At 44.2% G+C, this 27,101-nt stretch overlaps 1 protein-coding gene and 1 long non-coding RNA gene across 4 annotated transcripts; one reads left to right on the top strand and one right to left on the bottom strand.

Annotated features, from left to right (window-relative positions):
- Nucleotides 1-202: 202 nt before the first annotated feature.
- On the bottom strand, nt 203-25,639 carry PSTPIP1 (proline-serine-threonine phosphatase interacting protein 1). 3 transcript variants are annotated; one of them, XM_058156825.1, is made up of 15 exons: nt 25,170-25,583; nt 19,266-19,366; nt 17,275-17,349; nt 10,106-10,140; nt 9,373-9,479; nt 8,204-8,266; nt 8,018-8,116; nt 7,650-7,695; nt 7,254-7,333; nt 5,628-5,726; nt 5,402-5,498; nt 4,885-4,975; nt 4,136-4,206; nt 3,479-3,579; nt 203-2,757 (listed from the first exon to the last, which is right to left on the bottom strand). In XM_058156825.1, exons 1-15 carry the CDS (start codon nt 25,200-25,202, stop codon nt 2,626-2,628), a joined length of 1,230 nt encoding a protein of 409 aa, XP_058012808.1. In that variant the 5' UTR covers nt 25,203-25,583; the 3' UTR covers nt 203-2,625. The 3 variants fall into 3 exon arrangements, with proteins under 3 accessions (XP_058012808.1, XP_058012810.1, XP_058012811.1); XM_058156827.1 differs by lacking the exon at nt 25,170-25,583 and adding an exon at nt 19,900-20,703; XM_058156828.1 differs by lacking the exons at nt 4,136-4,206; nt 4,885-4,975 and having other exon boundaries at nt 5,267-5,498; nt 25,170-25,639.
- LOC131184926 (uncharacterized) lies at nt 25,528-27,101 on the top strand. The gene is made up of 2 exons (XR_009152057.1): nt 25,528-25,666; nt 26,997-27,101. It is a non-coding gene; the product is annotated as an uncharacterized LOC131184926 (long non-coding RNA).

Genomic DNA, 27,101 nt, shown 5'->3' with positions numbered 1-27,101 from the left:
CCATTAAATATTCTCCATCCTATCCAAGGAGATGGAAGACATTGAGACCTCTTAACTATAAAGTCAGATCATAGAGAAGACGAAGAGCAGCTTTTCTTCCCTAACTTCTGCGGACGGGTCTCTCTGCCAGCAGAGAAAACCCGGGAAACACCCCCCCCCCTTTTAAAATTCTTTCAATTTATTGGGCTAAAGCATGGCCGCCTCCAAATCCTCCTGACGCCCAGGAAGACTTTTCCCCGCTGGGCGTAGGTGTTGTCACGTTTAACGTCCCTTCGGTGGCTGTTTCCTCACTCGCATACTTTTTTTTTTTTTAACTCCATAGAAATGCGAGAAGACGGCCCTGGTTGGTGTCCTTGTCAAAAGATAAGCAGCTGGCTAGGACCTTGATCGAGCTGGAGTTGCAGAATTTTAAAAGGTTTTGCGTAGGTAGTGTTCTCCCCTTGGGTTTTGCATCACAAAGTCAAGGACATTTGCTGCAAAAAGCAACACGCTGCAGTGAGAAATCTGCAGTTTGTAAGAAAGAGAGCGAAGGAGGTATTTTACGCATCAAAAACATCCTCCTTGGGTTTCCCCGACTTAGCTGAGCGCTAGGATTTTGCAAATCCCTCTCGCATTTGACAATGAGATGTGAAGTGTCGGCTCTTTTCTCTTGAAAGGCACCAGTTTTATTCCCACACCTCTGAGCCCACATGACCAGACAAAGCCACTAACGGAAAAGGGGGGGGGGTTGTTAAGGTTGCAGCTTTCCCACGAGGTCCAGCCTAGAGGTCCGCCGGCCCCCCCTTCAGCACAATCCTTCCTTGGTTGAATGCAGCTGCTCCAGACAGATTCCCCAAAGTAAAGGTCTCCTTTTCAGGCAGCCTCCACTCCTCCCACCATCCATCAAGTCAGTTACAACCACCACCACCCCGCACAAGCCATCCCACTTACTGGTTTCTGGCGGTAAAGGATCTCTTGCTAGCATCTCTCTCGGCGCAAAGGAATCGAGTGGTACAGATGGGATCGATGTGAGCTGGTTGCCTAATCAACTCTTTGTGGTATTTAGAAAGCAAGAAATGTCATTGTTAAGCTCAGTTACTAGAGGGGAAATTGCAAGGGAAGCCAAATAGCATTTGCTCAAGAAAGAAGACGAGACTGGTGGTCTCTGCTATTTCCTGCATGGCACTCATACAGATAGTCCTTGATTAAGACGGGCTGCATAATGACCATTTAAAGTTAGAACTGACCTGAAAGCAGGTACTGTGTTTCCCTGAAAATAAGACCGGGTCTTATATTAATTTTTGCTCCAAAAGACACAGTAGGGCTTATTTTCTGGTTAGCTCTTATTTGGGGGGAAATACAGTACTCAATGCACCCATCTGGCTGACAGTCTTAACGGGGGCTTATTTTGTGGGTAGGGCTTATATTACGAGCATCCTGGAAAAATCATGCTAGGGCTTCTTTTCCGGTTGGGTCTTATTTTCAGGGAAACAGGGTACTTATCACTAGAATTTAAAGTTGTGACAGTTGGGCCCCCTCCACAATCACATGATCAAATTGGGTGGGGGGAGCAGGGGTCATTTACAACTATTTGCACCATGCCCAGGTCCCATGACAGTTTCCGTGAAAACCAGCACTTTGGGAACTGCCGTCATTAGGCAAGGGGTATCCAATCTTGGCTGGCTGGGGAATTCTAGGAGTTGGAGTCCACAAGTTTTAAAAGTTGCCAACTTTAGACACACACACACACACACCAATGTAGACAATTAGGAACTGGATGATTTTGGAGTGATAGATGGCCACTGCAGTTATAAGTTGCAGCGGGTAAATAATAGGTATAATACTGAATATTAACTCCTGCCGTCATTTCTGCCCACCACTGTGTTCAAACTGAAACATCATAAAAGGCTGACAATATTTAATGCAATGAAAGGACACTCTGGAGAGAGCCTGTGGTTTGGTTTTGGTTTTTTTTTTTGAACTTCCTTTTCTCCATTTGAGGTCAGATTCTCAGCTGCTAAAACTTTAGATGTTGGTGTCTTGTTTGCACTACAAGAACAATTGCAAGTGCATTGTTAGTGAACAGCTGAGAGAAGCTGAGATGGTAGCATTTCGGACAGATCCACCCACCCTCTGCTCCACCCTGAATCAAAAATTGCAGCGCTAGGGAAAGGATGTTTGTGGTTTCACCCAGAGCGAGAAAGAAATGAAATCATCGTTTCTGGAATTGAGATCTAACCATTTCAAAAATGCACTTTAATCAATGGCTTATTATAAAGTCCACTGTGTTTCTGTCTCCGCCAACGTCAGCGTGGAGAATGGCAAAGACGGTTTTTGCAGAATTTGCCGTGTGGAAAACCGATCGAGGTGTTCTACCAAAACATTGATGGGATCGGAGGGGTACCTGGATTTAAGCAAGGCAAAACTGAACCTTTGGGAATCATACATTTCTAGGGTGAGAAAATCAGCGTGAGTTTGGATGTCTTTTCTTTGATAAGTGTCTTTCAAAAAAAAACAAAAAACCGGTGGCATTTATGTTAAAGAGTATAATTGTAGCTCTTTGCCATCTGCAAAGAGTAAAATCTGATTTTTTAAAAAAGAGATTTCTAGCTGGTAAAAATGCAGCGCTCAGAAGTGTTCCTCCCATCAAAGTCTCTCCAGATAGGAGCCGGGCACAAATCCTTGCTGCCCGTCCAGTTCTACAGTCCACCAGCCGTCTTCACCAGCTTCAATGATGTTGACCACATCGCCTGCTCGGATGTCCAACTCATCCTCGTTCTGGAAAAGGAACAATGGAAAGGAATGGAACAATCTCTTCAGGTAAGATGCAAAGGTTTAAGGTGGAATAAGCATGCAGATAGTCCTTGACTTAGGACCACAGTTGAGGCCAAAATTTCCGTTGCTAAGCGAGACAGTTCAGTTAGTTTTGCCCCATTTTATGACCTTTCTAGTCACCATTGTTAAGCTTGCGATACGGTTGTTAAGTTAATCTGGCTTCCCCACTGACTGCTTGTCAGAAGGTCACAAGAGGATTGCAGGATCCTGGGACACTGCAACCGTCATAAATATGAGTCAGTTGTCACATGTCTGAATTTTGATCACATGACGACGGGGATGCTGCAACGGTCATAAGTGTGAAAAACAGTCCTAAGTCATTTTTTTCAGGACCGTTACAACTAAGAACAGCCATTAAATGAATGGTTGTAAATTTAGGGCTACCTTTAAAAATCGAGCTAAATTGGAGTCCTCAGAGTAACTTAGAAATATTTCTCTCTCTGGGCACAGTGATAATATATCTGCTGAACAAAACTCCACACTGGCGACAGGAAGGGCATCCGGCCAGTAAACACTCGGCTCCATTCAGTTGCCCAGACTCCAGGGATTATGGGGTCATTAAAAGAAGAAGAGTAACTTAGAATGAGGATCCCTGAGAGTTACTCCAGAGTAACAAATGCTCTCTTGTTTAAGGACGCCGCCTAAACAAGGGTTTGATGCTTACCTGGGCTGTGTAGTCATAGAGAGCCCTGTAATCATGGTCCATGGCAGCGTTGACCTCGGCCACACGAATTGCTGCATAGACACCGTCCGCCCTTTGCTCAGCTTCGGGGAGGAAAATAATTGGAATTGAAACTCCTGGCAGAGGCAAAAGATTTTACCCAAGTTCTAAAGTTCTATATCTTTTCCGGCTGGGCTTGCAGAAGTCCAGAGAATGTATTACCACGGCACCACCATTCCTATTTCTAAAATCCAAAATTACCGTCAAGGTGATGACGCCCTACATTCCTAACACAAATGAACTATTTCTGTTTCTAAACATTTCACCAGCTGCTGCTTTGGGAGGGGGGGGAAAAATCAGGTATTTAAATAAAATTTTAAAAAAGCCCATTCGAAAGGCTACAGGCCTTGTTTCAGGCGAATTGAATTCTTCCTTTCTTTTCCCAAAATCAGGTTGATAGTTTCCATCCTAAGAAGTTTCTGCACTGTGTTTCCTAAAATGTGTAGTTTCCAGAAATTTGTGAGTTTGGGGAGATGGGATTAGTCCAACTTGAAAGCCAAACAAAAAAAAAAGAAGAAGAATTTTTGGATGTTCCCACAGCAACACTCAAACCCTTGATAGCAGAACCTGACTTAAAACGAGAAAGCCATCATTACATACCAGTTGGGGGTATTGTGGAAATAATGTTATCCGGAGCATTCCGTGTGCTGCCATGTAGCAAGTCGGAAAACCTGTGGATCAATAGGAAATATACCATGAGCTTTTCAATGACGCTCCTTCCTCTCCCTCTCTCTCTCTCTCTCTCTCCCTCTTTTTAACAAAGAGTGAAACTTTGAAGGACAAGATTTGGGACAAGGGAGACAAAACCAGGCAAGGTGGCAGCCCTAAACAGGTGATCAAATCCCTGCCTTTTTTTTTTTTATGTGCATTGCAACACACACACACAGCAGCAGCATTTTGAGACCACCTTTTTAACTCCTTCCTATTGTAACAGACATTCTCAGTGTTTGGATAGTTTAATTTCTGGTATGTGCCCCTCAGGGCTATTTTAGAGACCAGCAGCCATAAATAAATAAATAATACATTTTCAGGCAGACATTCTTCACAAGCAGCTGGCCAAACACCACTTCAGAAAGTCACAATGCATGTCCCCACTTTGCCCTTCTCTCCTTAATTTAGCTCATGCGTTGGAAATCTTTCTTGGTTCTCGTTCAAGGAAGGGAAACCGCTACTCCAAGGCAGCCTCTGACAATTGGTGGAAAATTCAGATAGAATTGGCCAAGTGTGATTGGACACACAAGGAATTTGTCTTGGTGCATATGCTCTCAGTGTACATAAAAGAAAAGAAATGGTAGAAGTGCCAAAGTTCTACCCGTTAATGGAAAACGGCCATCGTAATGAAGATTCACCTTTTCATCATTCCGCAACTCTGGGTTGTTGGGCTGTTGGAGTTTTTCGCAGGTCCGGTTCTCTCGTAATAATTCTCGTAGCCAATGGCAGCTGTTTCAGAAACAGAAGAAGGATAGGAAAATGTGACCGGGTGCTTTCTGCGCTTGGTGATTTTCTTGCAGGCGCCTCATGACCCAGCTAGGGAACACCATCAGTGATTTTTCACCCCCAGAAATCTTGTGCCAGCCAAGAATGAGTGACTCCTGTGATAAGCCCATGGTCAACCTTATTTTCTTCAAAATCTCCCCGTTTAATCAGGGTAATCACTATCTAAAACAGGGGTCGGCAACCTTAAACACTCAGAGAGCCATTTGGACCCATTTCCCACAGAAAAGAAAACACCAGGAGCCACAAAACCCTTCCCGTGCCTGACTGTTTCTTGAGCAGCCACAAAACTAGCATATGTAGTTGAATTAAACGTTCTGTTTTCTTCTGAAACTTCTCTTTTCTTGGATTTATCCTTCTGTGCAAACAGACCTGGTCCTTCTGTTCCCGTCATCTTATTCTGAACGAAGGCGTTCATATCGGACTCCACGTTACAGTTTTCCAGGCTTACCCGAACCTCTTCATAAAGCTAGGAAAAGAAAAAAGGGGGGGAAAGTCAATTTATTCGAAAGCAGCTCTTGCTTATTGCTTTCAAAGCAAATTCTCTAGTTGAATTGTTCGCAAGCCGAAGGACTACCTCCACTGGTCTTTCTCTTACCTCATCGTCTTTCACGCACTGCATAGAGAGTTGATTGCAATGAACCCAGAGGGAATTCCGTAGGATAGTGATCCGGTCACATTCTTGAAGCTGGAAAGCCTAGTTTAATAATAATAACAATAAAAGTAAAGATCAATTATGAATCCTGTCACAAAATGTAAAACAAAGCTGGGCCGATACACTGAACTAAACCAAAAAAACCATGGTTTATAGACCAAAATTGGCCAGATTTGTGCAACAGGCCAAAGCTACAAACTATAGTGATGGTGGTTGACAATTATTATTATTATTATTATTATTATTATTTGATTGAACTAACATATTCGCCGAGTGAAATAAATAAATGTTCTATCAATCACAAGTCTTCGAATCTGTTGTGACCAAGGCCCAAGTAGTGATTACCAAACACAATTCAGTCCTGAACAAAGTTATTTTATTAGAACAGCTGAGAATTAATTCATTCTCAGCTTAGTCCAAAACAAATTCTTCATAAACAGTCCTTCGGCCTTATCACCAACCTTTGTTGTCTTTGGCAACCTGCCAAAGGCTTTTCTTGGCAAAACCCACAAAGTTCAAGAGACACTGACAAGAAGCAATGGAATCAACGTTGCCTTTCTACAAAGAACTCAATCGCTCGTTGCTGCTCTTTTAAGCCTTATGGGAGGGGCCAATCATATTCTGGCCTTACTCCCGAGTCGTCCCTTTTGCTTCAGCTGCTGTTGCCTTCTGGCAGCTCTTCGCATGCGTGCACTAGGAACAGACTCCTGTTCCTCTGCCTCTCCACTATCTGCCTCTGGAGGCTCCGGAGTCCGCGCATTGCTCCCAAATGGGCCTGGCCCCATCTCTGCCTCTGACGCAGAGCCCGCATCTGGGCCTTCCCCTGATTCCAAGACCGGCCCATTGTCCTCAACAGCCTCTTCACTGTCCGACTCCGCTGCCAGCTCCGCAGGCTGCTGGCAGACCACAACAGAATCACACATTGTCCCAAAGGTGCTTTTTCATAAGGCAGCTGGACTTCCTTTGTTTTTCCTTGAAGATGTTTCTTTTTTCATCCAAAAAGCTTCTTCATGTCTTAAGAAGAAGCTTCTTTGATGAAAAGCGAAACATCTTCAAGGGGAGGAAAAAAGAAAGCTCCAGTTGCCTTTTGAAAAAGCGCCTTTGGGACAACCAAGATCTGGATGACTCAGGATCTCCATAGACCCAAAGCTAGAAGTTTCCAAACTTTCTCAGTTCTTGACACACTTGGTATCCTTTTAACTTTTAGTGGTGCCTCCAAGCTTTGTAATTTGCACGGTGTCCAACAGATGTCACGTATTGCTGTACCATCTCGCAGGATTTGGGAACCACAGCCCTAAAGCCAACCTCCATAAAAAATTCCATAGCTTACTTTGATGGCTGATCCTTAGCAAGGAAAAGGATTGGGATGCAAGCCAACTATGATTGTATCTGAGAAGCAAATACTTGGTTGAACAAGCTGGTCATCCTTTGGATGTTTGAGAGAAACCATGTTGAGTGTGCCTGATTACCTACCTTTGAGGGAGAGGAAAGAGGCCTCCAGTAGCATCTCACCATGATCAAGATCAAACCTTATCAATTCTCTCTTGATGGAACACAACAGCTTCTTACCTCGCAAGTACTAATGTGTTCTTGTTCCCACATGGTCCTTGTCTGATCTAGTATCTCGATGTTCTGTTTATACACTCTTTCTGCGTGAGAAAAAGCAAAGCGGTGCAATCAAGAAGTGTTGGTGTTTTGCGGTTCATGGATAAAACAAACCTATTCTGCAGTTCATTGATAAAAAAAAATACATTCTGAAGTAAGAAGAGCTTATCTGGAGATAAGTCAGCCTTTTATTTTACTCTTGTTTTTAATGAAGGGCACAATTCCATCTTTGGTTTATTCAACTGTAGTTCTTGGAGCTTTACAGATTAAAATGGAAGCCTGGAAGATCCCATCAAAGAGATTCATAAGGCATGTCTCTCTTAGAGTAGATCTTGTTTTCGTAGGTTCTTAAAACATTACCTGCTTCATTGGCAGAATCTCTGGACTGTTTTGCTTTGGTTTGGCTCTGAAAGGTGAAAAAACAAACATTGGTATGGGAAGGGAGGGAGGAAGGAGAGGAGGAAAGGAGCGGAACGGAGGGAAGGAAGGAAGACAGGAAGGGAGGGAGGAAGGAGAGGGAGGGGGGAAGGAAGGAAAAGAAAGAAAAAATGGAAGGAGAAGGAGGAAAGGAGCGGAACGGAGGGAAGGAAGGAAGACAGGAGAGGGAGGGAGGGAAGGAAAAGAAAAAAACAAAGAAATGGAAGAAAGGAGAGGAAGGAAAGAAGGAGCGGAAAGGAAGGAAGGAAGGAGAGAAAAAGGAAGGAAGGAAGAAAAAAAATTGGAGTTGCCTTCTCTGTTTGTTTCTGGTTTCCAATAGCATTTATCCTCTCAAAAGCCTGTTCCGCCTCGTCAGCATCTTTACATTTCTGGTCGTAGGCCTTCTTGGACTGCATGCAGAAAAATGTGCACAATTAAGGTCATAAGTCAAGGACTGCCCGTATAAACATCTTACCCTCCCAGAGCGAGTTCCTTACCTCCATGGTTTTCTTGAACATTAAGAGTTTGTTCTTGTGTATCCGTTCCATCGTACTCTCATACTGCAAGAAAGATGGCATTAATGATCATCGTTTTTATTTATTTTTTGCCTTCCACAAGAACCCAGTTGCCCAACAATTCATCAAAGTCCTATTCCCAAGGCAGATTTTCCAGGCTGGGGCTCTGCCATTTTTGGGCACCACTCAAGAAGTTTGGGTTCCAGGGAAGTTGAAGGGCCTCTGGTGTCATGTCCCACTCCTCCGCTGACAGCCGGGTCAGGGAAATCCGAATCAGGTGTGCCTCTGCAGCTCTGCCAAAGTCCTAGCAAAGTCCTCAGGGCAGGCAGGAGACCAGAAAGTGACTTCAGCAAGATACGTTTAGACTTTGCCTGACTCAGAGAATGCCAGAAAGCAGATCCTTTATATAGGCCATGGGGTGTGGCTCCATGACTCAGCACTTATCCAGGCCTACCCCTCCCTTCCTTCTGTTGTCTCCGCCTATCAAGTCTTCTGACGCGAGGGTCACTCCAGTCTGCAGCTGTTGGCAACTGACCTCCCTCAGGCTCACATGCTGTGGAGGAGGGGGAGGGGTCTAGTTGCTCCGTTTGTCTGGGCATGGAGCCAGAGCTGGGGGCTGGAGGTATTTCCTCCTCTTCAGCCTGTCTGGGCATGGAGCCAGGGCTGGGGCCGGGAGGCATACTAGAACATTCCTCCGTGTTCGGAAGCAGATAAGAAGACCCCGGCTGAGGTGAGATTGGACGAGACACAACATCTGGTGGCTCAACAGACTAAGCAGTCTGTTATTAACAGCAGTTGCTTGCAATTACTGCAGGTTCGAGTCCCACCAGGCCCAAGGTTGACTCAGCCTTCCATCCTTTATAAGGTAGGTAAAATGAGGATCCAGATTGTTGGGGGCAATAAAACCTGACTTTGTATATAATATACAAATGGATGAAGACTATTATGTAAGCCGCCCTGAGTCTTCGGAGAAGGGCAGGATATAAATGCAAATTTTTTTTAAAAAAGTTCTTTACTGAAAATAAGGCAGGATAAACGAGTCTTTGAAAGCCTTTGGACCTGCACCAAATGGCCATCGTAAATTTGTTTAATAAATAAAAATAGACCGTATTGACTTGTTTCGCCTCCGGAAGCTCCGGCTTCTACCTCACCTTTTTCCGTTGTTCCTTCTGCCTTTCTCGGAATTCTTCTAAGGCTTTTAGTTCCTCTTTCAACATGAGAGCCAGCTGGATGTGAGAGTTGCCCACGCTTTCAATTTCTGTGGATGAAATGCAGAAATCTTGCCTCTTGCTGTGGAACATCGCTTACCTGGGTTAGGGGGAGTTCTGGGAGGGCAACAGCATCAAAACACAGGAGCATACAGATAATGGAAGCCCTCTCCCCTTTTTGTAGGCATGCTATGCACATCTTACAGGAATTGATGGTCTGGACTTTCTTCAGAGGTTCAGGAAAGCTAAGGGAGGACTCCAAAATTTGGTTGCCACAACACTGAGGCTTTATATCCTATATATACACAACAAAGTCCCATTTTCCTCTCATTCATTTCTGGGCGTCCCCTTTGCTGTTGATAGCATTCTCCCATTCAGCCACTAGAGGACATTAAAAGAGTACAGAAAACTCACTCTCTTCCACCATCTAGTGGCTAGCCTGAGTTCTGCAGTTCAAAGTGAATATGTAGTGAAAATAGCCACTCCTTACTCAATCTTAAAGCCCATCGGCATGAGTAGGAAGTATAATGTCTTTTTCCAAACGCTGTATGAATTTGTCAGGATTCTTTGCAAAGAAAGAAAAACTCTAAAAAAATTTAATTATATCAATTATTAATTTTGCTGCCAAATATTCCAGGTAGAACTTGCTAATATATAGTTAATATAATATACTTACGTAGCTTTAGGATTTCAAATGAAGCCTTTAAAGTGCTGAGGAGAAAGAACAAAACTCATCAATTTCCTTCCTGTCCAAAGACTTTCATCAAACTTGAAGTTCTCTATTACATTTCCAAGAACAGGAATATGTCAACAGTTCTTCCCACAGCCAGGTCTGGGGAAGACCGCAGTCCCACCAGCCAGAAAAGCAATTCCAGAAAATATTCAAAGCCAGATTTCAAATGTCCACCACCACAAGTATATGGTTGATCTCTATCTCCCTATCTTATCTGTCTGTCTATCTGCCTGTTTGTCTGTCTGTCTGTCTGTCTATTTGTCTATCTATCTATCGTCTCTATCTATCAATCATCTCTAGATCGATCTATCTATCATCTCTCTATATATCTATCGATCATCTTTTTTAAGAAAAAAGAAAACATTTTTAAGAAAATGTTGGATAGCCATTTGTCTGAAATGGTGTAGGGTTTCCTGCCTGGGCAGGGGATTGGACTAGAAGACCTCCAAGGTCCCTTCCAACTCTGTTATTATGTTATGTTATCTCTATATCTATCAATCATTTCTATATCTATCTATCTATCTATCTATCTATCTTTGGGCAACATCAAACGTCTCCAATACGTAGGACAAGTGTGCAAATAAAAAAAAAATCCAAGAGAAGCCTTCAATCTTTCTTCTAATAGTCCAGCTGAAAGGTTAAATATTGGTAGGAGAAGAACCTACTAATAGGTGGGGGCAGAGTTAGGAGAGAAATCAGTTTAGAATCCCTACGTAGCCACAAGCAAATTAAGTCCAACCCCCTTCCTTGAATTCCATTGATCCTCATCTTAACTTCCAAGCAGGTTCTGACCATGAATTCAGAAGACTCCTGCAGCATACGCTTTGAGCAATGAATCCGTTTCACTGGACCTTCACCCTGGTCTTTCACACACAACGGTATTAATCAGTTGCATTTCTTTCCTATTCCTAGTCGTATTCATTCAGTGCTCGATGAAGCTGCGAGTTGACTAAACCTCAGGCCGTAGGTGCGTTTTCCATCCCTATCAACCGACATTATTTCCATTCGGAGCTTTTTTTTCCCCCTCCTGATGAAAATGAGTATAAAATAAGTTTCTTGTGTTTCTTTAATGCCCCCTTGTGGTATCTTTTGAACTTTTTTTTTTTTAATTATTATTAAATTCACATTCCAACTAACTCTGCATGTAACCACTAGACTCATCCTGCAGGTGTCAGGTGAGTGATCAACTAAGATTCCTTTAACTCTAGATCAGGGGTCTCCAACCTTGGTCCCTTTTTAAGACTTGTGGACTTCAACTCTGGGAGTTGAAGTCCACAAGTCTTAAAAAGGGACCAAGGTTGGAGACCCCTGATCTAGATACAGCGCATTATCATTAAAGAGAAAATAAGTCCATTGTGGATTTTTGGGGAAGAAGTGATTATTTTTTCCCCATCAACTATAGCACTAAAAAAAAATTGTACGGCAAGTAAGAATCTTACACCATCACGTCCCCTTACAATCTTTTGCTAGAAGCTGCCTCAGCTTAGATCTGAATTCTTTTAATACCTTAAACTTTGAGGGTTTTCTAGCATTTTGGCCTGGGTGTTTAAATTTATTTCTCTTTCACAGCAAGTGATTATAGATATTGTATCACGGGTAACAGACTAACAGAGTTGGAAGGGACTTTGGAGGTCTTCTAGTCCAACCCCCTGCTCAAGCAGGAAACCCTCCACCCGTGATGGCAAACCTATGGAATGCGTGCCACAGGTGCCGCGTGGAGCCATATCGGTGGGCACGTGAGTGTTGCCCTAGCTCAGCTCCAGCACGCCTGCGTGTGCTGGCCAGCTCATTTTCAGACCTTCCAGGCCCACCAGAAATTGGCAAACGGGCCGTTTCCAGCCTCCAGAGGCCCTCCAGGGTGGGAGGGTGGGGAAGGCCGTTTTGGCCCTCCCCAGGTTCCAAGAAAGGCTCTGGAGCCTGGGGAGGGCGAAAAACAGGCCTACCTGGCCCACCGTGCCATCGCGTGCCAAAAGTGGGAGAAGCGCAGGGGGGATCATGCACGCATGTGTAGGGAGGGGCACATTGGATTATGGGTGTGGGCACACGCACGTGTGACTCCCCTCCCCTCCCCCGCTCCCCACGCTTTTGGCACACGACAACAAAAAGGTTAGCCATCCCTGCCCTACAGCATTTCAGTCAAGTGGTTGTCCAATCTCCTCTTAAAAACCTCCAGTGTTGGAGCATTCACAACTTCTGGTGGCAAGCTGTTCCACTGATTAATTGTTCTGTCAGGAAATTCCTCCTTAGTTCTAAGTTGCTTCTCTCTTTGATTAGTTTCCATCCATTTCTTCTCCATCCTTCAGGCGCTTTGAAGAATAGGTTCTCACACACACACACACACACACACACACACCCTTCTCTGCAACAATTATAGAACAACTTTGTGACTAAAGAACTTTGAAAATCAAATCAAATTTATTTTTTTATTTTTTGTTTTGTCATATCAGTATATATAGGCATTAACATGAAATAAAATAGCTATATAATATATAAGCATATATATGAGCATAAGTATGTAATAACTATATTAATTGGATATAATGAAAAGAAACATTAGGACAGGAACGTTAGGCACTTTTGTGCACTTATGCATGCCCCTTACAGTCCTCTTAGGAATGGGGTGAGGTCAATAGTCCCCCCGGCTTACGTCAAGTGCCTGATCTTCGGACCTTTCGTCGTGAGCTAAAAACATATTTATTCATTCAAGCAGGACTGGCATAAATAGTGGATTTTAAATTGGGGTTTTAGTAATATTTTAAATTTTTTAATTTTTTAATTACCGGCCATTTAGTAATAGTTTATTTTAATCTCTTTTAATTGTATATACTCTGTATTTTATTTCGGCTGTGCACCGCCCTGAGTCCTTCGGGAGAAGGGCGGTATAAAAATTTAATAAAATAAAAAATAAATAAATAGTAGATAGTTTTTGGTTAAAGATTTTGGGATTTTGAGAAGAGACCACAGAGTCAGGTAGTGTGTTCCAAGTGTTAATGACTCTGTTACAGAAATCATATTTTCTGCAATCAAGTTTGAAGCAGTTAACATTAAGTTTAAATCTATTGTTTGCTCTTGTATTGTTGCCATTGAAGCTGAAGTAGTTTTCAACAGGAAGGACGTTGCAATAGATGATTCTATGAGTTAAACACAGGTCCTGTCGAAGGCGGCGGAGTTCTAAATTTTCTAAACCTAGGATTTCAAGTCTGGTGGCATAAGCCTAAATTTTGAAAAAACACGTAGTCCCTTGCAGGGGAAACCCCAAGCAAAATGCGTCTCGGCCCTGCAATGCCAGTTCGGTCCCTTGTGCCTTTTCATGCAACCCGGAGTCACAAAAACATTGTGGTTGCATAGTTGACATCACAAGAAGTTCCATCCTCTCGGTGTCACCCTCGTTGGGAACAGATTGTGATGGACTTTGTGTTGCATGAAAGGGACAGCAGATCCCATTAAAATATTGCCCAAGCCTTATATTGCTTCAAGGTTTACACAATCCTTTCCCTCAAAGAGGAAACGCACAGCTAAAAAATTACACTTTGCATAATATTTGCTCTGGCGAATTTATCTGCGGAGAAGCCGATCGTTCTTCTCGGCCAAAAAGAAATTCCATCCGTCTCTTATTCTGCTTGCCTCTTTTGCATTCTGCAAGCCACTTTTTCAGGAGTCGAAGTGAAGCTTTCTAATTTTTTCAAAAGGCAGCCGAGAACATGACGTACAAGTATGCTAACCTTATGTAAAATATAGGAAGTCGATTTGTCTACAATTGGAGATGCAAAACTCGCCATTTACAGTAAACGTGGGACTATTTGTTCCTTGTTGCCAAGGAAGCATTAATAACTTCTCGTTTAATGCCCCAAACCCAAGCAGGAATTGATATTATTTTGTGAATTGAGTCTTTGTCTTTAAAAAAAAAAATCAAGAGCACTAGAGCCTCAACTGTTGCCTTGAGAAGCAGATTCCTCATTCATTCATTCATTCATTCATTCATTCATTCATTCATTCATTCATTCAAAACATTTACAGAGCCAGCCATCTTAAAATGAAGCTCTGGGCAGCTTACAGTTCAAAAATAAGATAATAGAAGAATAAAAATGCAAGAAATAAAAGCACAGTAAAGCCAAAACAGAAAAAACTGGGGCCACAATGACAGATCCCTGCTGCCATCCTATCCCAGTGTTTATCAACCTTGGCAACTTTTAAGATATGGGGCGTCAACTGCCAAATTCAATTACTTCACATAGTACTGAATTATTATTATTTTTGCACTCTCAAGAAACTTTACGATTCCTGATTGTGGCACTGCAACACTATTTTGCTGCTTGCGCTGGCTAAGTGAGACACTACCAAGAATGCAGCCAGGTTCTCTTCAGAGAAAGAGGAAAAGGTTTTCAAAAAAAAAAAAAAGCTTCAAAATAATCCTCAGTATCAATTTATAGAGGAAGAAGAAAGCCTCTGTTTAAGAAAAACGAATCCTGTTGACCACACAATGTGGGTTGTGCGATGGAAAGGAGAAACTCCTCGCCTTCCATTAAAAACTGTCTTAGGAAGCCAAGTCATTTAGATACTTTCCAAGCCACTTAGATATTTTGCTTCTACCATATCTAACTTGCAAAACCCCACACGACCACTAGAAGGTGCTAAAAGAATAGAGAAAACGCTCCTGCTTCCACCATCTGGTGGCTAGCTGGAGTTTTGCAGTCCAAATCGGTTTGATCCTGAACCTCGACTTACAACCATTTGTGTAATGACTGCACAAGGTTGAAACAGCGCTGAGAAAAGTAACTTACGACTGGTCCTCGCTTAAGAACCATGGCAAAAATACTCATAAAATCAGATGTGTCTCACTTAACAACTGCCTTGGTTAGCAATGGAAATTCTGGCCCCAGATGTGTCCGTTAGTCCAGGGCTACTTGTAGTATTGAGATGACTGGAAATACGACCCCCAGTTGTGGTCATAAGGGAAGGACTACCTGTCCTCTTCAAGTTTGCTTTTAAGGAACATCTTGAATACACTTTTGGTACATGGTAGCAAACTGTTTAGAATAGAATAACAGAGTTGGAAGGGACCTTAGAGGTCTTCTAGTCCAACCCCCTGCTTAGGCAGGAAACCCTGCACCACTTCAAACAAATGGTTGTCCAATCTCTTCTTTAAATCTTCCAGTGTTGGAGCATTCACAGCTTCTGGAGGCAAATTGTTCCACAGATTAATTGTTCTCACTGTCAGGAAATTCCTCCTTAGTTCTAAGTTGCTTCTCTCCTTGATTAGTTTCCACCCATTGCTTCTTGTCCTGCTTTCAGGTGCTTTGGAGAATAGCTTGACTCCCTCTTCTTTGTGGCAGCCCCTGAGATATTGGAAGACTGCTATCATGTCTCCCCTAGTCCTTCTTTTCATTAAACTAGACATACCCAGTTCCTGCAACCGTTCTTCATATGTTTTAGCCTCCGGTTTGACTTCAACTCTCAAATGACATTCCACTGGGGTGTATAACGGTTGGTTTTAAGAACTCATTCCATCATTTACTGGATCTAAACCGAAATCAGTTTCTTGCAGGGATGAATCTTGCAAAGAATAGGAAACTGGTCAGCCCCCCTCCCCTTTGCAGCTATGATTCTATATAAAGCACATTGGCACAGGAAGTATATACAGTAGACCAGCAGATCTATTTTTCCTGTTATTATGAGTCAGAATTCGTATCGCTTTGGCTGCCTTAGAAACCCTGAAGAAATGAAGCTCTAATGGCATCTGCTAGCCCCATTTTTTTGCCCGACGGTGAGATTCTTCCTGTTTGTTTGTGGTTTTTTTTAATTTGAATTTATATCCCGCCCTTCTCTGAAGACTCAGGGCGGCTTACACTGTGTTAAGCAATAGTCTTCATCCATTTGTATATTATATACAAAGTCAACTTTTAAGGAACATCTTGAATACATGTGTTGAAAGAAACTTGTGTGTCCTTTCTATAGAAGCTAAGCTTTGGAAGAATTCGCCTCCTGAGACCTATTTAGCCATTCTATTTCTATAGCTGTCCATCTCAAACAAGTGATTCTGGACACTGAATGGTCATAACTATCCCTCACCCTGTGGAGTTTGAGGAGAGCCGGAAAAACAGAGCCTGTGCTGGGCAGAAGGTTGGACCAGAAGACCTCCAAGGGGCCTTCCAAACCTATATAGTTCTAGGGTCCTCCTATTATAGCCATCATAATTTCCATACACCACCCAGGATTGGGTCTCCTAGAGGAGATGGGCACCATGACGGCCATAATAGATGGGTCATAGAATCATGGACCCCTGCGAGTCCCTTGGACTGCAAGGCAATCCAACTGGTCAGTCCTAGAGGAGATCAACCCTGACTGCTCTTTAGAAGGCCAGATCCTGAAGATAAAACTCAAATACTTTGGCCACCTAATGAGAAGGAAGGACTCCCCGGAGAAGAGCCTAATGCTGGGAATGATTGAGGGCAAAAGAAGAAGGGGACGGCAGAGAACGAGGTGGCTGGATGGAGTCACTGAAGCAGTAGGTGTGAGCTTCAATGGACTCCTGAGGATGGTAGAGGACAGGAAGGCCTGGAGGAACGTTGTCCATGGGGTCGCGATGGGTCAGACACGACTTTGCGACTAACAACAACAACAACAACAACAGAATCATGTAATGCACCTAGGAGGTCTTCTGGTCCAACCTTCAACCCAGTGCAGGAATAGACAAATGACTACTTCTCAACCGTGGCAACTTTGAGATAGGTGGACTCCTAAAATTCCCCAGCCAGCATGGGCCATAAAAACATCCATAGGAATACACTGTTTCACTTAATAACTGCCTCATTCACTTAACAATTGTGATATTCACTTAAGAACCTCCACAAAACCGTCATAAAATCAGGTCCTGTCACATAAGTGCCTCAAATTACGATCATCATGACTTACGATGGAAATTCAACCACTGGTAACTGAAAGTCACCCAAAGAATCTTATCAAGAGTTAGATCAATAGTACTAGCTCTTCCTGGTTCTTATGTTCTATCAACCCTTAGATACAAGTCCTAACCATCAGTTCGTAACGTAACATTGACTTTTAATATAAGCAAAGAAATAATGGGTTTTTACGTGACATCGAAATGGACTTACTTGATTTCGCTTTGGCCTCCCGCTTTCCGGGCGATCTGAATCAGCTCCTTCCCGTAACGTTCTTCAGCCTGGGCCCTGTTAAATAAAAATCCCATCTTTATTTGCCACTCAAACCGTGCTGGGCTTCCATCTCCATCCTTCCCATGATGTGTAATGAACAAATTGAACAGAGCTGACTAGGCAAGGTCTCAGAACCGTAGAAGATGGCAAGGGAAGAACTGTGATGGTGGCCTTCTTGACGAGAGGGGTCACCTTCTTTGGAGGCCATGGTGGGATGGAAGAGAAGATGACGTGAACCTTCTCTGATGCCTTCTGCTTGGTCCACATTATGTGCTCATGTGAGCTTCATACTCAGTGTTGCTAACGGGAAAGGTCTTTGCGGCCTTTCCCATCATCTATCTTGAGAGGAAGGTTTGCAGGAAATACAGCTCCACAGTTGTAGCTCAGTAGCTGCTGAAGCCACCTCAGATGTTTCTCTTCTAGGAAAACAGGTGACACCAGGTAGCAGGGGTCTCCAACTTTGGTCCCTTTAAGACTTTTGGACTTCAACTCCCAGAGTCCCTCAGCCAGCAAAGTTGGCTGAGGAACTCTGGGAGTTGAAGTCCACAAGTCTTAAAGGGACCAAGGTTGGAGACCCCTGACCTGGAAGGTTGATTTTTTTCCCCCCATCCAACTAGATTGGATTCCCCATCCAATTACATTTTTTCCCATCCAACTAGTTCTCAAGAAGTTCCAAAGTTTGTGATCTCAACAGTGGGCTAAAAAAAAAATCTAACCATCATCATCTCTAGAGATCTGAAGGGTGTGAGATGGAAGAAAGGAGACAGCTTACATTTTTTTTCACCTTATCTTCATCTTCTAGGGGAGATCCTTTGGTCTGGATCGAAAGCAATCTTCTGCTTGCAAAGAGTGTCCTCCACCCTGATCTTCTTCCTTTAAAGGAGCCACTGGATCCAAAGCTCTTCAAATTGCTCTGAGATGCCTCCTCTTCCTCCTCCTCCCCCCCCTCCTCCTTTCCACAACATTTTCAGCCCACTAAAGGCAGCTTTTCCATTGAGCGTCAGAAATCTTTACTCACAACTTCTAAAATAGCTCTTATGAGGGGCAAATCCCAGGTCGCTTTAGACTCTGAGGTGAGTCAGGGTTTTCCATACACCCTGAATATGTGATAATTTAGAAATAGACTTCTCCAAATCTGAAGACGTCTGATAAACGTCTTCAAATTTGGGCCTTAAGCAGACATAACAGATTAACTGAGCTGGAAGGGACCTTGGAGGTCATCTAGTCCAATCCACCACCCAAGCAGGAGACCCTACACCATTTCTGACAGAGGGCAGTCCAGTCTCTTCTTGAAAGTCTCCAGGGATGAAGCTCCCATAACTTCCGAAGGCAGCTTCTGTTCCATCAGTTGATTGTTCTCACTGTCAGGAAATCTCCTTAATTCTAGGTTGAATCTCTCCTTGATCAGTTTCCATCCATTATTCCTCGTCTGGCCTTCAGGTGCATTGGAAAATAGCTTGACCCCCTCCCCCTCTTCTCTGTGGCAACCCCTCAGATATTGGAAGACTTCTATCCTGTCTCCCCTAGTCCTGCTTTTATATAGACGGTCCTCGACTTACAACCACAATTGGGAGGACAGAATTTCTTAACAGTGCTTTGCTTAACAATGATGACCAACCAAGTAAAAAACCAGGCAGGACTCACTTAAAAAAAACCCTACTTGCTTAGAAACGGAAATTCTGGTCCCCGTTGTGTAAATCATGGACTATATTGTAATATCGAGACGATTGGGGAAATGCCTGCCAGGATATGACAGCTGGCATCCAGTGTCCATATGGGTGAGGATCCTTGAAAGTTTAAATCCCACTGAGCGAGAAGAAACCAACTGGGGAATGAGATCCGTATGAGCAAAACTCAAGAGCACTTTCAAAGCCTTCGTGCAACTCCAACTCCCATCGTTCCCCTCCCTCCTTCCTACGCTTCGTATTTACCTTTGCTTGATCAAATCTTCCACGTCTTTGCACATTTTCCTTCCATCCAGCAAACGCTGCAGGAGTGCTTCGTATCCCGAGTGAAGGGTGAATTCTTTGCACTAGAAGCAAAAAAAAACCAACGGAAGATCCATCAGCTCTCACCATTCTACCGCCTTCTCTTCCCTGCATTTCCAAGCTCCGTTTGAGACGGGAAGAATCATCCCTCAAAGACCCTCTTAGTCACTGCTGACCCCTCTGATCAATGCCAAGGGTCAGAAGACCCCGGCTGTGTCCCCTTATTTTCTTCCGAACCCAGATCATCCAAGCACAATTTCCCCAACTACCAAGTTTCCATCTTCGGATCTAAACAGATCGACAGTGCAAGTGATTCAATTCAATTCCAAATCGATTAAAGCTCAGGAGCCCAGATCCAGAGAATTCCATTAAGACAATCTTCTTCGGTTCACGATGGCTCCAGAGTCTCAACCTTGGCACCTTTAAGATGGGTGGACTACAACTTCTAGGATTCCCCATCCAAATATTTTCTAGCCACCATTCCAAGAGAAACACTGGATCAGTGAAAATAAGAATCAGCCTGATTTTGCCAAGAAGCACGAAAAGAAGAAGACCCCCCCCCCAAAAAAAAACCTACAGGTGTTTTTGCCATCCGTACGTTGGCCTTCAGAAAAGCTGGAGCCTTCACCACGCGGAGGGTTGCAGGAGATTGTTGCCCATGTACGATACCAGCCAGGCTGGAGAACTTGCCGTTCAGACGTGGGTCAGAGAAATGTGACTTCTCCACCCAACGGTCGTCAAGGCTGTTTTGGGCTGGTTGAGTCACCAGCGTCAAGTCAAGGGTTGAACTAGCAGCCTTTTTCCGGGGGAAGAATGATCATCACCTTTGGGAATTCAGGAACGTGCAAAGCTGCCCTCTTCTGAGTCAGGCACGTCCTTCGCCTAGACCAGAGGTCTTCAAACTTGGCAGCTTTAAAACTTGGGGACTTCAACTCCCAGAATTCTCCACTTCTTCTTCTGGATCAGAGGTCTTCCAACTTGGCAGCTTTAAGACTTGGAGACTTCAACTCCCAGAATTCTCCACTTCTTCTTCTTGATCAGAGGTCTTCCAACCTGGCAGCTTTAAGACTTGGAGACTTCAACTCCCAGAATTCTCCACTTCTTCTTCTGGATCAGAGGTCTTCCAACCTGGCAGCTTTAAGACTTGGAGACTTCAACTCCCAGAATTCTCCACTTCTTCTTCTTGATCAGAGGTCTTCCAACCTGGCAGCTTTAAGACTTGGAGACTTCAACTCCCAGAATTCTCCACTTCTTCTTCTGGATCAGAGGTCTTCCAACTTGGCAGCTTTAAGACTTGGGGACTTCAACTCCCAGAATTCTCCACTTCTTCTTCTGGATCAGAGGTCTTCCAACTTGGCAGCTTTAAGACTTGGAGACTTCAACTCCCAGAATTCTCCACTTCTTCTTCTTGATCAGAGGTCTTCCAACCTGGCAGCTTTAAGACTTGGGGACTTCAACTCCCAGAATTCTCCACTTCTTCTTCTGGATCAGAGGTCTTCCAACCTGGCAGCTTTAAGACTTGGGGACTTCAACTCCCAGAATTCTCCACTTCTTCTGGATCAGAGATCTTCAAACTTGGCAGCTTTAAGACTTGGGGATTTCAACTCCCAGAATTCTAGGTGTTGAAGTCCCCAAGTTTTAAAGCTGCCAAGTTTGAAGACCTCTGGCCGAGACCCTTTTGGATCTCTGGACTTGATCTCTAGGGGGAGAGGTCTAGCCGAGAGGTTTTCTCAGCACCTTCAGGAGGTCAATGACTAAATGTGGAGTCGTCTCTACCAGCCTCCTTCTCCAACTATACCTACAAACCGCTCCACTGGAAACTCTTAACTGTAAGACCTTTTGCATCCAAACGGGGAGAAATGAATCATCTTGAATCTGGTGGAGCCGCGCAGGGAGATTTGCACTGCAGTTTCATGTTTTATCATACTTTTTCATATATTTCAATATACAGACGCCCAACAGGATGAAGGTACAACGTCTGACCCCTGAGGTGAGTTTTTTTTATACCCCCGGAGTCTCCCTTTACCGATGATTATGTCTATGTAGGTATCAGATGTCAGATGTTCAACTCAGATTCATCTTCTCTATGGCCAGGGGTGAAATGCTCCCAGTTCAGACCGGATCGCTCAATCCGGTAGTGATGGTGGCGGGTGGTTTGGAGAACTGGTAGCAAAAATCCCTGCCCACCCCACCCCCCATGCCCAGCTGAGCAGCGAGATCATCAGAGGTTTTTTTAAAAAAACTTTTAAAAGCATTTTTTCTTCGGCTGAAAAAATGCTTTTAAAAGTAAAAAAAAAAGCCTTTGATGATCATGCGGCTCAGCTGAGATCATCAGAGGCTATTAAAAGCATTTTTTACAACCTCTTCGGCTGAAGAGGTTGTAGAAAAAATGCTTTTTAAAAGGCTTTGGCGATCCCAGCTGACTTGCCTGATCGTTAGAGGCTTTTTTTGTCTTTTAAAGGCAAAATAAAATGATGATGATGATGAAAAGCCGCTGATGATCAGGCAACTCAGCTGGATCGTCAGAGGTGCCTTTTAAAAGCATTTTTTAACAACCTCTTCGGCTGAAGTGGTTATAGAAAAAATGCTTTTAAAAGTAAAAAAAAAGTTGGCAACACCCACCCAGTCACATGACACACACCACCAAGCCACACCCACAGAACTGGTAATAACAAATTTTACATTTCACCACTGTCTATGGCTTTGGGCTTCCAAAGATAGATAGATAGATAGTGCTGTAGAGAGATAGAGGAAGAGAGGGAAGAGAGGGAAGATGGATGGATGGATTGATGGATGGATGGATGGATGGATAGGTGGATGGATGGATGGATGGATGGATAGGTGGATGGATGGATGGATGGATAGGTGGATGGGTGGTGGGTGGGTGAATGGATGGATGGACAGATGGATGGATGAGTGGGCAGGCAGGCCGGCAGGTTGATAGGTGATAGGTAATTAATAGATACATGATAGATGAAAATGGACCGACAGATGGACTTAATAAATAGACCAGTGTTTCTAAACCTTAGGAACTTTTGAACTTCAACTTCTAAAAATGGCTGGCTGGGGAATTCTGGGAGTTGAAGTCCACAGATCTTAAAAGTTCTCAAGGTTGAGAGAAAGACTCAGATAGACCATCCAATAGGTAGGAAGAGACAAGAGGACAGAGAGATGAAAAGGAGGAGAGAGAGAGAGAAAGAAAAAGATCACAGACAGAAAAACTAACCCACCAACCACCCAAAAGTCAGCCTCCCCAATGAACGCGCTCTTCTTTGGGCTTAAGTCCTCCGGACCCATCCAACGGTCCAAATTCAGTGCTTCTCCTTTTCACGAACCCTTCCCACCCACCTCAAGAGCAGCACCACCCCTCTCCTTCTCGCAGCCCTTCATTATTAAACCGAGGCAGACACCGCCCCCCCAGCCTCTTCCACGCAAACCACAAGGGCTGCCTTGAACTGCAACTGCTAAGCATCGATGGGGGGGCCGTTTCCTGCCGTTCTACGCTAGAAAGGTTGCATCCTTAAATAGGCACAGGTTTGATGTCAAGGAGGGCCTCAACTCCCGGGGGGGGGGAATGTGTGGGAAAAAAATAATATGGAAGTGTGCCTTCTCCTGGGTCCTTTGCAAAAAAAAAAATTTTGTCGTGTCTCCATCCCTCAAACTTTGCCTGCCCTGTTGCTCGTTCCGGTTTTTTGGGTTGTTGTTTTTTTGCAATTCTCCAAATGTTGCAATACTCCGCTTCAAACGTAGAGCAAAATGCATATTTTAACACACAAACCGGACCTAAGGTGTTTGTTTCAGCTGGGGATGAATGCCTCGGCTGATCTCACTTTCTCTCACCATCTCGTTTTCCTGGGTTTTTTTCCTCCCATTTCTGTATCAGTTTGATCGAGATAGACACACCCATATGCACCCTGATCTATTGAAAAATATGCATGCAGTATATATGGAGAGGGGCTCTGCGAAATTCAGGCCCCGTAAACCAATCACAGTATCTTTTCTTAATTTTTTTTTTCCCAGAGAAAATGCTGATGTCCTTAGGAATGTTTAAAGGCCATGCAAAGGAAGATTGTGAAAGGAAAAGGCAGCCATTGATGTAAACATTTAATATAATTTATCTAACAAATTGTCCACGGGGCCTGACTTTGGTAAAACTGGTGCATGTAAAACTGGTGTATGTATCTTCATCTGTATGTAGGTGTGTGTGTATTTGTTTGTATCAGAGGAGGAAGGAGTATTGAGTATATTTGCCGCCTTAAGTTATTTATAAAAATAATAAAGTCGGGTTAAAAACCAACATACATAAAGATACAAGTATGTTCACTTGTATCTCTGTCTATGGATACAGGCTTTTGCAAAATTCTGCATGCTTTTGAGTAAACATGGCCTAATGCAATGAGCTGTGCATCCCACTTTGGCATATCACAAAACTCTCGTTTTTTTAAATGGAAATCCTATCCCGCAAAATTCATTAAAAAGGCAAATAATTCTCCTCCCGTTGCCCGTTTTAGAAACCCTTAAGCACAGCGAAAGGTGGACATGCTACAATGGGATAAGGATAAAACCACACCCTTTGCACGTTTAGAAACGGCTGACGGATGCAGAAATGGAACAGACAGGTGAGCAAAAACGGGTAGAACTCACATCGACCTTTCACTGGAAGAAAAAAAAAAGCATAGCCCCATTTTTTAAAATCTAGAATTAAGTGGAAGGCTCAAGAACCAGCTGACGCCCGGCCAGCTAGTTTTAACAAAACCATCAAGTCAGCAAAAAAATGAACTAAAAAGATGGCCATCAGCAATTCATAAAGTCTTACTCAGATAACTGCTTCTGCCTTTGGAGTGCTCCATTTATGGGAAAGCTACAGGCCGCCCAACAACCAGTTCCTGTAAGGCCGACGCTGCTAACAACCACCTCTGAGCTTGCTTCCACCAAAACTAAACTCAACATGGTGGATATAGACTTGTCTTAAACTGGCAGAAGCAAGGAGACACGGGTCAAGAAAGGTCTTCTCTCTCAACAAACAACCAAGGAACCTCCAAGATGTGAAGGTGAGTCTCTGCAGGTTGATGTAGACCAGAAAGATCCTGAGATCCAACAGCCAAGGGTTCAACATTGCTTCATCCACACCTCCTCCATCTCCTTTGCATCTTGCACCATCTAGGTATGGTCAACGTTCAAGCGTAGACCGACTCCCCTGTGAAAAATCCAGCGGCGGGGCACAAGGACGCATCAATGCACTTTGAAGGATTTCTCCAGAAATTAGATGGTGCCCAGCGCCCAACAGCTGGAGAAGAACCCCTTTCCAGAGACATCATCTTAAGTCTTGCAACCACCCAGAGGTTTTGCAACCTCCAGGGGTGAGGCCCGAGCGCCAGGGTGTGGGGCAACGATTTGCATCATACCTTTTTATTTTTGCATAAACCACCAGCCCCGTGGTTGAGCTAAACCTCTGGGGCTGCCCTAGTGCTTTACTGGAGATAGACAGAATTCCAGTTGTGCTGTAAACAAAACTTAAATAAATCCAGCTCCGCTTTGGGAGGGATATTAAACCAGCCTTTTGCCTTGGAGAAATTAAGCAATAGCTGGCATTAAAAAGGAAGCCACCCAATGAGTGGGGGGAGAGGGGGGGGAAAGGATTTTTCAGGGCTTAACGCCCTCTTCCATTCTTTAAGCATGGCGATTGGAGGTTTTGAGTGGTTGTTTAGAGTCCCTCAACCAGCTTTTTTCAATTTGCCTCCCACAAATAACCATAACATCCCCTAAAATCTCCCATACAAAGAACTGGGCCAGCTGTTTGCAAAGTTACCACCTCTGGAAGTCAGAACGCAATTCGTTGGCACTCACCCAGAAGGCATCTTTAAACTGCAGGTGCGTCATCTCTGACCGGTTGGATCTGTAGGGCGAAGCTGTGTAAAAGAGGCACCCTGCTGGAGTCGGCTGCTCTATTTGTGTGCGGGTGTGCGGGTGCGTGTATGCACACGCTCTGGAGAGAAATCTCCTTTAGAACTCGGCTTGTCTGGGATGGTTTAAGGAAGCTGAGCCGGGCCACTCACTACTGAAAGTGAAAAGCACACCCCAAACCTCAAAGCTCTCCCTTCCTCTTGCCCCACCTCTCTGGGGCCCGATGTCAAACTCCTTTCGCTTCTGGCCGAGAAGTGTGCCTTTCACAAATGTGTGGAAGCACAGACGCTGTCGCCATCCTCTGGGTGCAAACAAGGCACTTCCTTCCAACCAGTCGGAGTTACGCTCCAGAAGGCGAAAGGGAGATAATTTGGACGGCAGGTGGAGGAACTCCTTAAGGGTTGGATGTGCCTTGTGAACCACAGAAAGAAGCACAACAGGTGTGTTAAGGGGTGTGGAAACCTTTTGCATTTTTTTCGCATTTGTGTCCAAGGGAAAGAGGCGCAGGAAAGTAGAGCAACCAGCTCAGAATTGGTGCAAGAGCAGAATAATTTTTTTTACCCTTTCCATCGAGCGAAGGAAACATGCAGCTCACATCTGAGTCAGGCTGAGCGTGCAGCTTTCAGTTGTGTGCTGCATCTGTGCCACGCGAGTGGCATCGTTTTGGGGCAAGGGCGAATAGTGCACGAAGGACAGCATAGCTCCCCTTCATTTCGGCTCATCCGTTGGGTCTCAAATCATTTGCGGGTCGCCAAAAAGGGAGGGGAGACAGTTTGCTTAGGAGAACAAAGTGTGGAAGTAAAACGGTTGCATTTCCTCTGCGACAGGAAGTAAAGGGAGAAGTTACGGAGCGAGTTGCTAGCACACGTAAAGGCATTTATCCACATGACGACTCAGGGTGGCCCTTACTCTGCCAGGAAATTGAGGTAGAACAAGAAGCAGTGGGTGGAAACTGATCAAGGAGAGAAGCAACTTAGAACTAAGGAGAAATTTCCTGACAGTGAGAACAATTAATAAGTGGAACAATTTGCCTCCAGAAATTGTGAATGCGCCAACACTGGAAATTTTTAAGAATATGTTGGATAACCATCTGTCTGAGATGGTGTAGGGTTTCCTGCCTGGGCAGGGGGTTGGACTAGAAGGCCTCCAAGGTCCCTTCCAACTCTGTTGTTGTTACTTGTTACCTCCTTTGTGGACTCCATCCACGCTGCCCCAGCTGCCGAGATTTTCACGTCGTAGATTCAAACCCCAAAAAAAGGATTATTTGGAGCCCCGAGTGTTCTTCCGAACAAGGTTTCTGGGTGGTCCTTGACTTGCGACCGCTTCGAGTTGCGACATGGTACGTAGGAAAGGCCGGCGGGTTGGGTTGCCAAGGGCCTGAATTCGCCTCACATGACGGTGGGGAGGCTATGACGGTTGTAAGTGCGAGAACCGACGGTTGTTAAGTCCCTTTTTCCCAGTCCTGTCGTAACTTTGAACACTAAACGAACGATTGCTAAGCCGAGGAAACCGTGTGGAGAGATAAAAAGGAATGGCTTTGTTGGGATGGAAAAACTATTTTTTTTAAACGAAAAACGCAGGGCTGAGGACAAGATAAGGCCAGCATCAAACGGGAAACAACCCCAAAATTGCCGGAGGGGGGGTGGGCTATTGGAGATGTGAACTGCCCATCCTGCCCTTGGGGGGGGGGTCATTTACTTACATAATAAGATGGACGGTGTACAAATGTGACTAATAAAATATATTTATGACATTTGATCCTTGCCAAAGATGCTGAAGACCTTCGCAGGACGAGGAAAAAAAGAGCTAAAAGATTCCAGCTGGAAAAGCCCATCAAGGCATCGCTGGATTCGCATCGTCAGCAAGCAGCACAGG

The sequence above is a fragment of the Ahaetulla prasina genome, chromosome 13, assembly GCF_028640845.1.
Source record: "Ahaetulla prasina isolate Xishuangbanna chromosome 13, ASM2864084v1, whole genome shotgun sequence".
NCBI lineage: Eukaryota > Metazoa > Chordata > Lepidosauria > Squamata > Colubridae > Ahaetulla > Ahaetulla prasina.
Note: the sequence above shows the minus strand (reverse complement) of the source record. Positions and strands in the feature narration are given on the sequence as shown.